We start from the raw sequence: 10924 nt of genomic DNA, 5'->3' as shown, positions 1-10924 counted from the left end.
GCATAATGAAATTACCTTCAAAATGGCAACAAGTTATCGAACAAAACGGTGCATATTTGACCTAAATCGGATCATTCTAACTATGCTAAATAAAGCCTTCAATTTAATGCAAAAATAATAGATTTCTTTTTACTACACCTTATATATATATATATAAACCTCTTCGAATATATGAAAGTATATAAACATATGGTGTTCTGCGCATGCGCGGTTTCACAATGCGCATGTGCCATAAGTAATACATACTATCTGACAACAGGAAAAGTGGGGAGTTAGCAGTCTAGTGTTATAATAGAAATATGTGATATAGAGTGAATTGAAAGCTTCGAAATTATCTTTTGAACTATTCGTTATTCCAAATGTTTCAAGTGGAACTTATGGTTATTCTACAATGTGATTATTCTACAATGCTTTTTGTTTTCTGTTTCTTGCTTTTTGCTACTTTTTACATCTTGTATTTTTGCTTCTTATCTGACTTTTTGTTTTATGTCGCTTGAGATAAAAGTTAACGAACTTCAGAAGAAACAGGAAATACATAGTAAGAATACAATTGTTGATAAAACGGTTAAAAAGCAGGAAAAAGCAAGAGAAAACAAAAAGCACATTGTAGAATAACCATTACTTTGTTTTGAGAGGGATATGTTTTGATGGTCACAGATTCTCTCTAGATGTGCTTCCAAGATTTCAAGATGATTTTTTTTTCTTTTAAATGGAATTACACAGTTTTTTGGTATAATTTAATTCTTCTAATTATTGTGCATATAAAAGTATTAAGCCGTAGATAGAAAAAAATAATAATTTATGAGAATTTTGTACTTTATTCTGGTACATATTGACATGAAATATCAAATATCTCGTAAACTATTAATTTTTTTTATAATTGTATCTTTTTAATGAATATAATAAAACTTCTTTAATGGTACTTCTCTTTAATACTTTTATAGGGAGAATAAGAAGGTAAATCAATTTGTGTACTGAAAATACACAACATATAGTTGCTTTAAAAAATATGTAGGCCAAATAGATAATTTTTTAAATAAGCAAATGGGTTCTTTTTTTATATCAATTGATTCATCTCATTATTCTGTTCGTAAAAATATTAAGGTATGATTATAAAAAATTTAACATATCATGAGATATTTAATATTTCATGTTAATATGTGCCAGAATAAAGTATAAAATATCTTGTAAGTTATTGGTAAGCTACTTTTGATATTTTTACTTTAATACTTTTACATGCGGAATAATAATAATAAGAATTACACGTTATGTTAAAAAAATTACAATTTTTTATTTAAAAACATGAAGACGATCATCATATATTTTTGGCTTCTCAACTTAGAAAAAAGCAACGTAACCGAACTACATCCTCCTCGAAACTGTTACAGTTTTATTTGAAATATTTTTTATATCTTACGTATTTTTCAAGATATTTATCCGGGGAAATTAAGATGAAATAGTCTGTACACACACACACACACACACACACACACACACACGTGCGCGCGCGCAGGGTATTATTATTGGACTTTCAATCCATCTGATATATTGTATTAATAATTCTCCAAAATTTAATTACATACATCTTAAAAATCTATAAAGAACTTGCGAAAAATATTACTCCCTAAAGAGCTTGCGTATCAATTTTTACTAGAGTGATTCTAAGAGATCTGGGTTTGCTCTTGATACGTAAGCTCTTTGTGATGCCGCCATTTCAGTTTGTTAATGTGTTAGTGAATGTAAGTGAATAGGTGAGAGTAATTTTTATAGGTGTGGAACTACATTTTTTAACATGGTGACACCGGGGCAAACGTTTTTTCGTTTTGGTTTGAGTTAATTATCTTAAAATAATTATCGCTAATCTAGTTTTGGTCGTATTGATCCCCTTCTTATTTTTCCTAGGGCAAGTGTCATTTATTAAAGAAAAATAAGTATTATTAGGCGTTTCCGGTGAGACTGAAACATGACGTCCTTCCGGTTTTGTGTCTCTCTCTTACTAGAATGACTCTAGGATTTCTAGCATTGTTTAAAGGGCTGTCATACAATGAAAAAAATATAGTATTCTATTAAAAAAAATGAAGTTGATCTTGAAATGTTTCCAATGTCTCTATCCATAGAATAATTGTTTCCCTTTGATATGATGTCCGTCTTTGTGTTGAGCACATTGGTATAAACTATTATAATAATTATTATTCATATAGCTTCAAATTTTACTAATATTTAAATCTTTTACTAGGTACGAATCATCCTGTATATATGTACATTTAGAGGAATTTATTATGATAAATTAGACTGTGTATATTTATCTATAATTACATATTAAAAATTTATAAGTATAAATTTGCTGTCTTGAGAAAACTTCATATTTAAATTCTATGATAAAGTGACTACAAAGTGGCAGATTTTGAAATAAGAAAAATGTATTTTATATAGATTGAACATGCATTCATGATTTCTGATCAGAATTTCAAGATAAGTTAATCTCTTTTATAAAAATTTTTAATATTACAAATAAGCCATTTTTGCTTATTAATTTTTAATTTTAATTAAGTGTAATTCCTATTTTCGGTCGAAACATATCTTAAATACTTTCTCATTTAATGTGAATTTATATACATTTCTGATTCCACGTGCGCCGAATTGTTTTTCTTGAAATGTATGCATGTACAAGATCAGAATAATAATATCACATATTAAATTGTGCAAATCATTTAATAATTTTTATGTAAGTCATTTAATAATTTTTATGCAAGTCATTTAATAGGTTATTATTTTTATTCTATAAGAAATATACCTTATCTGATTAAAATTTTTTTTCTATATGAACTAATGTCCAAAGGACCTTGCACTAATCTTAAAAGGAAAATGTCTTTCTGCGGATTTGACTAATTTTTTGATATGTTGTATCTTCATTCTAAACAAATATCTTAATGGACACAACGTATGAGCTGTTTCTACGCTACAAGCCTTGAAAGGTCCAGATTTTACATGATTACTGGACCTTTCAAGACTTGTAGCACGGAAAGGCTTACAGGATCAAGTTGTGCCCATTGAGACACTTGTTCAAAATAAAGAGAACTACAATATATCCAAAAATTGGCCAAATCCGCAGAAAGATATTTTTCATAAGATTAGTGCAGGGTCCTTTAACATCAAATAAATAAATAAATAAACAATAATAAATAAATTTAACAATTAATTTCTCGATGTTTGTTAATTATTATGGAAAAGAAATTTTATTTTATTTTTTTAACTTATTACGTTCAGAATTGTTTCTCCCTTTCATTAGAGATAACAACCTGTATATAATTCGATTTATCATAAATGCACCAAAGCTTTCGCCTATTTTTGCTAACACATTGTGTTTTATAACTTTGCCTCTTTGGTAACAGCAACTTTTTGTTGTGTCTTGCAGCTTTGCTCATTGGTAACAAATACTTCGTGTTCCTCGGGTTATTGTCCACTCTCAAGCAGTGGCAGTGGCGCAGACATGCCACCCCCACTGCCGTCACGCAAATCCTTATCCATGCAAAGTCTCTCTCCGCCGCCTTTGCCTCCCAGACCTCCATCTGCCATACAAAACACAGTCCAACCGGAGCGACATCTGCTGATTCATTTAACGCCTTCAACCGTCAATCAGGAAATTTCTAACTCTGTAAGTAGATTAATTGTCCAATAATGTTTAAACATTGATATCCTTTGTACCCGTTTTATTGCTGATAATCGTATATATGTTCATAATTGTCTCTCATATTATAAATAATTTTTTTATTTAATGAGTTTAAGAATTTATATTTTAAAAATGGTTATTTCTATATATCTAATTAAATAAGAAAAATTCTATATTCGGTCTTAGTGCTTAAATATTTTTGGGTGAATTTGTATATATATCTAATTCTGCAAACTGCGTACCGAAATTTTTTTTTGGTTTTGAAACACATTCATGAACAGAACCGGAATAGTCATATCACTAACAAGCAATTTTTTAATGCTAATTAGCATTTTTATAAGAATATTAATGATAAAATATTAAAGAGAATCTAAATATCTTGAATAATTTTATTGTGAAAAATATTGTCTTAGCCAGAGGTTGAGCTTGGAACTCCCGTCTTTCTGAGATGGACGTCATATCAATTTGTTCATACCAAAGCTATGGTAATATTGTCGCAATAATCTAGTAAGTGAACGTTTCAAGGAGAAGCGTGATAAACAATAAGATACAATACGAATTTTGCAGCGATGAAAACGAAAGAAATCCTATATTATTAATGATAAGTTGTTCATGAATGTATTTCAAGACTGAAAAGAATTTCGCCGCGCAGTTTATAGAATTAAACATATATATAAATTTACATAGAAATATTGAACCTTTAGACCACCGGGATTTTAAAATCCAAAATTATGGATAGTTCCCTCATATAGTCCTATAATAATCCATATACAGGGTATCCCAAAAAGGTCAGGATATTTGAATATCTCGGAAAATATAGGTTTTACAGAAAAATGTTTCAGACAAAAGTTAGGTTCAAAAAGATTTATTTACTGATCTTATCAGTTGGACTTTCAGGGTGATATTGTCAAGGTCAGGTCAAGGTCACATCGATTTTTTAAAATGGGACATTCTACTTTTGATTTCAGAATCTAATAGCTGGTAAAAGAGCTTTTCTAAACACGATAATAAAGTAATTTTTCATGAAGTACTTTTCGAATATAAGACATGAAAGTCACAGTACCGGCATTAGCGTTACGGAAGATGTCCGATTGACGGCTTTTGAATGTTGTTCAAGATAACATTTGAACAAGAATCATGTCCTGGATAATATTTGTTAAGTTCAAGGTCATTGGAGAGTGTTTCTCTCATTTTCATTTTTGCACTGGAAATTCATTTTTATATAAAAATGTAAATAACAGAAATAATCTCCAATTGATCTTAATTTTAACAAATGTTATTTAGGACATGATCCTAAATAACATTTAAGAAATTTTAACCGTCAGTTGGATACCATGCGCTATATTAATGCCGGCGATGTAACTTTCAAGCTTTATAATTTGAAAAATACTTCATAAAAAATAACTTTTTTATTGTAGTATTTTGAAAAACTCTTGACTAGCTATTAGAATCTGGAATAAAAAATAAGGTGTACTATTTAAAAAAATCGATGTGATCTTGATCTATTGCGGGATGCTCTAAATGTTTCATCGACAATTGTTGCTATCGTTAACTAGCGATAGCCAATGAGAGTCGAGCTTTCTTCCAAGATTGTCCTGTCATTGGCTGTCACTAGTGAACAATAGCGACAATCAGCGATAAGACATTTAGAGAATCCCGCTACTGACTTGGCGACCCAAGGTAAAACTGATCAGTAAACAGATCTTTATGAACTCTACAACTTTTGTCTGAAACAGACAAAAGTTTTTCTGTAAAACTTTCCCGAGATATTCAGGTGTCCCGATCTTTTTGAGACACCCTGTATATGTCTATTATACATTGTTTGATGTGTAAGAGTCATCGCATGACGTCATATGGCTGAAGTGGCCGGGGCACAATGGGATACGAGTATTTATTTGATTTAGGTAGCCAATTTAGGTAAAGTCGATTTTTGAAACCAGGTTGAAAATAAATACTACTTAAGAAGGCTGAAGAGTCAGAAAGCAATTGATTACCTAATGTCTTTGTTACGTGTAAACAAGTGACCAACAGTCGAAACCTATTTGATAGTTAGACGTATTTTTTCTTAGTGTTTATAGCATCCTTTCAAGAGTAAATATTTTTTATTTGGGATAGTTTCAAGTGAATAGTTATGAATTGTGATAAAATGGGTACGTTTGAATAGATTTTAACTATTTTTATCAAGATTGTAATTATTTTAACTAACAAGGGGAACATCATGTGATGATGTCCGAGATTTTGATGTACTTTTTACAGGCTGTTCTTGAGCGAAAAAAAAAACGATACGTGTCCGGCCATCTCAGCCATTAGCCCATAGTTTCGAAGAAATTGATTTTTTAAATAATTATTGTAATAATTTGAGAAACGTACTGTACGAGGTCTGTTCAAAAAGTATCGCGAATTTTGAATTTCCGCGGGTTACGTATATTCGATTTTCGATTTTTTGTGGCGTTATGTTGGTACTCATGTCTCTCACTTATGCCGACAAGTTCGGCCATTTTGAATGTTCAATTAATTTTTAACAGCTGCTTTGCTTGCACGTGTTTTGGCTCGTCTTCGATTTTTGCCTATTCCAAAAAATGGATCAAAGAATCTGTATCAAATTTTGTGTGAAAAACAAAATTAAGTGCGCGGACGCATTCCGAATGTTGACTGTGGCATATGGTGAAGCTACCTTGGACCGAAGCAACGTTTATCGGTGGTACAAAATGTTCTCAGAGGGCCGAGAAGATGTGAACGACGAAGAGCGTGCCGGACGCCCGAGCACGTCAACAACAGACGAAAACATTGATGAAGTGAAGAAAATAGTATTGGCCAATCGTCGAATCACCGTTAGAGAGGTTGCTGAGGACCTAAACATATCGATTGGCTCGTGCCATTCGATTTTTACCAATGATTTGGGCATGAGACGGGTCGCCGCGAAATTCGTACCAAAATTGCTCAATTTCGACCAAAAACAGCATCGCATTAACATTGCTAAGGAGCTGTTGGACTCTGTCCGCGACAACCCAAATTTGCTCCAGAGGGTCATAACTGGTGACGAATCATGGGTTTATGGTTATGACGTGGAAACCAAAGCTCAATCATCCCAATGGAAGCTGCCGCACGAGCCAAGACCGAAAAAAGCGCGCCAAGTTCGGTCGAATGTGAAGGTTTTGCTTACAGTTTTCTTCGATTGCAGGGGCGTGGTGCATCATGAGTTCTTGCCACAGGGTAGAACGGTCAATAAGGAATATTACCTGCAAGTTATGCGCAATTTGCGCGAAGCAATCCGCCAGAAACGCCCGGATTTGTGGAAGAACAAAAATTGGCTTTTGCACCATGATAACGCCCCTGCTCACACATCGTTGCTTGTGCGCGAATTTTTGACCAAAAACAACACACTAATGATGCCGCAGCCACCGTATTCCCCAGATCTGGCCCCCTGTGACTTTTTCTTGTTCCCGAAACTGAAGAGGCCCATGAAAGGACGACGCTACGCTACGATTGAGGAGATAAAGACGGCATCGAAGGAGGAGCTGAACAAGATCACAAAAAATAATTTTTTGAAGTGCTTCGAGGATTGGAAAAAACGTTGGCACAAGTGTATAATATCTGATGGGGATTACTTTGAAGGGGACAAAATAGATATTCATGAATAAATAAATAATTTTTGAAAAAACAAAATTCGCGATTGAACTTTTTGAACAGACCTCTTATAGGAAAATATCAATACCTTTATAAATTTCATTTTATTTCACAGAATGTTAAGGTGTAATGTTAAAAATTACACTTGGGTGATGATTCTGAACGCAGCAAGTAGACCGCGCGCCAGTCGAAATATTGCTCACTTCAGTAAGCATTCGACTCACTTGCGCGCGTACACGGAAAAAAATAATTGAGGGATGGATACCTTATAAGATTAGTAAAAATATTCTGGCTATTTTATTGAATTTGTGATAAATTTTATTTGCCTAAAAGTAAAATTACCAGAGATTTAAAATAGAAAGTACATCATGATAGTATTAATTTCAAGTGACTATTATTATGTTATAGTAAGATAAATCATACTTTTAGTAAAATAATTTATGCTTACAGTAAAGTAAATCGTACTATTTTTAAGACTGATGAGCACAAACAACTCTCAGAACTTTTATAAATATATATTTTTTACTACCCAGTAAAATAAATTTTGTCAATGCTAAAGAAAACATTTTTTTCGATAAAGTAAGAATGATTATCATATGACAATCTCATTTACCAGAAATGTAAAAAAAATTTTAGGATAAGTAGGCACGCCCCTATATGAACTTGATAATTTCATAAAATTTACTAGAATTCTAGCGTATACATTTCTCTCCATGCAGTGATTCTCTGAACTGATGAAGTATTTTAATAAAATTTTCCAGTATGGAAAATGATAGAAATGTTCATGATGAAATCGTATACGCTAATAGAGTGGAAAATGCGATTAGTGATGCAAGACAACATCTTTGTTGCAAATTTTATACAAACTACAACTGACTGAAAAAGTGGAAAGTTCTAAGTTTTCTGAAAGAGCAGAGATTATTGAAAAGAAAATTGCGGAATTTATGGTAGAAATGATTTTCATTTCGAAGAGAAGATGAAGAATTACTTTTGGTAGAGGAATGCATCACATAAGAAAGTATTAACACGACTAGTTTTAAAATTTTATCACCAATTTATTACAATTAATAAGTTGACAATTAATAAATTATTACTTAAAATAATAATTGACTATTTGATATTTATTTGAAATGTATTATATAAATTAGTAATTAATTTTAAATGTAATGAATACATTACAATGATTTGTTAAAGGAATTAAAAATTAATTTTATTTTTTAATAATTAATAAAATGTATTTTGTATTAGTTATATATGAATAATTCCATTAATGTATACATTTTTGCGAACAGATTATTTGAACGTACGGATTGGCAATTATTTTGCTAACTATATATTTGAGTAAATTACAATTTATATTTATAATCGATATTTATACAATGTAATAAATTGGTGATGAAATATTAGAATTAGTCGTATTAATACCTTCTTCTACCAAAAATAATTCTTTATTTTCTTTAAAATGAAACTTACAAATCCTTTCTGCTCCAAATTCCGCACTTTTCTTTCCAATAATCTTTGCTCTTTTAGAAAACTTAGAACTTTCCACTTTTTCAGTCAGTTGCATTTTGTATAAAATTTGACCACAAATTTTCAGCTTGATGTTCAGTTATATCTTATTTTGAGAGCGACAAAAATGTTTTGTCTTGCAACATCAATAATTGCATTTTCCACTCTATTGGCATATGCGATTTTATCATGAAAATTTCTATCGTTTTTCATGCTGGTAAATTTTATTAAAATATTTCTTTAGTTCAGAGAATTGTCGCGCGCGCGAATGAGTCAAATGCTTACTGAAGTGAGCAACATTTTGATTGGCGCACGGTCTACTTGCTACGTTCAGAATCATCATCCAAAATTCAGAATCATCCATCCTGGTGTAATTTTATCTTTAACTTTTATCTTTTTAATTCGGTGAAATAAAATAAAATTTATAAAGGTATTGTTATTTTCCTATACAGTACATTTCTTAAATTATTACAATAATTATTTAAAAAATCGATTTCTTCGAAACTATGGACCAATGGTTGAAATAGCCGGACATATTTTTTTTTGCTAGAATAGCCATAAAAAGCGCATCAAAATCTCCGGTGTTGCTCTTGTAAGCTAAAGCGTTTCGAAAAAATTTTCTTCGACTAATTTTAACAAACTCGATGGTATTAGTAGTACTTTTTTGTTCCTTAATAATTTTTTAAATTTTAATAAAAAGATGAAGGTTTCTAATTTAATCGCACGGTTTTCCGTGATATAGCTAAAATAAGTTTATTAAAGTAATAAAGTTAGTAATAAATATGAATTTCTTGACCCTTTATATGTTTATTTTTGGTTTCAATTTTGAATTTTATTTTAAAGTCACTGAATGTCAAAATAATGATTCGAATTAATATTGTAATATATATACTATATTTTAAGCTTAAACATACGTTTTAATTAAAGAGAATAATTAAATAAGTTAAATGAATTAGTGAACAATAAATTAGTAAAACGGCACGTTTAGATTCACTTAAATTAAAAAAATAATTTTGACCACCAGTCAGTCAAATGTGCGGCGGTCTAAAAGTTAAGTACTAAACTCTGCTTTGATCAAATATGTATAGGATGTCTCTTATTTAATTAGATTAGATTATTCTCATTGGTCTAACATTTGTACCGTATCATACCGTTATTTCTATGTTGTAGAATATTTAAGATTATTTAGTGTAATAATATTATAATATATAAATTAGTAACATATAAATAATTTATTTTAAATGTACAATTTGACTGTGTAATTAAAGTCAATATGTAGTATTTAAACCTTATATAAAAAAGTTATGATTATTATGTTTAATAAATATTGCATAGAAGAAAATATTTATTACACTATATATAAGTATAGTACAAGTATTTATAAACCTATTATTTTTACGTCATCTTTACATATATTATTTATACACAATTTTTTTAAATGTGTGCGTGTATGCGTGCATATAACAGCTTACGGATATTATGGCTATCTATGATCTATATTAAAATGATTCTATATTCCGTAAAATATCTTTAGAAAAACGAATTTAGAGCATAATATTGGATTAAGGAAGAAGTCTTTTTACAAGTTGGAACATAATTAAAACATTTTTTAAATTGTTTATAAACCTTTTATTATATCAAATATGTGCCGTTTTAATCGATGACTTTTTGCCATTTTTCGGATAGAGCCATTATTCGATGTAGAACTTCTATAATTTCTTGGTAGAAAATCGAGATAAATGATTTTCGCAAGCCTTTTTTGAAGTCACATTTACTCCATTAAAGGAGTTATGCAAAGACTGAAACCAATGATAATCGGTCAGTGCAAAGTCAGGACTTATATAGTGGATGCATCAAAACTTCGCAGCCAAGAAGCTTTTTCAATTTTTGTCGAGTTATCAAAGACGTGTGTGGCCTAGCGTTGTCATAATGGAAGACAACGCCTTTTCTATTGATTTCAATTCTGGTCATTTTTTCTGAATGGATTATTCCAATTATTAGTTATTGGTTATTGGCAGTAGAGAGATCAGAATCAATCGTTGGCGGCAGCAGTTCATAATGGACGACTGACTCCTTTCCAGTCCCATTAGACACACAGCATCATTTTCTTTGACGTCA

General features: G+C 30.6%; 1 protein-coding gene across 8 annotated transcripts in view; it reads left to right on the top strand.

Annotated features, from left to right (window-relative positions):
• LOC108756606 (rho guanine nucleotide exchange factor 12) overlaps nucleotides 1–10924 on the top strand; it is a 262375-nt gene that overhangs the window by 81986 nt on the left and 169465 nt on the right. For 7 of the 8 annotated variants that reach the window (XM_018500539.1, XM_018500536.1, XM_018500534.1 and 4 more), the window contains one exon: nucleotides 3416–3655. The exons of the other annotated variant lie outside the window; for it this stretch is intronic. In XM_018500539.1, coding sequence (XP_018356041.1) covers nucleotides 3416–3655 — 240 coding nt within the window. The remainder of the gene's footprint in view (nucleotides 1–3415; nucleotides 3656–10924) is intronic. 8 annotated transcript variants of the gene reach the window in all.

Source organism: Trachymyrmex septentrionalis, unplaced genomic scaffold (assembly GCF_001594115.1).
Source record: "Trachymyrmex septentrionalis isolate Tsep2-gDNA-1 unplaced genomic scaffold, Tsep1.0 scaffold129, whole genome shotgun sequence".
Taxonomy (NCBI): Eukaryota; Metazoa; Arthropoda; class Insecta; order Hymenoptera; family Formicidae; genus Trachymyrmex; species Trachymyrmex septentrionalis.
Note: the sequence above shows the minus strand (reverse complement) of the source record. Positions and strands in the feature narration are given on the sequence as shown.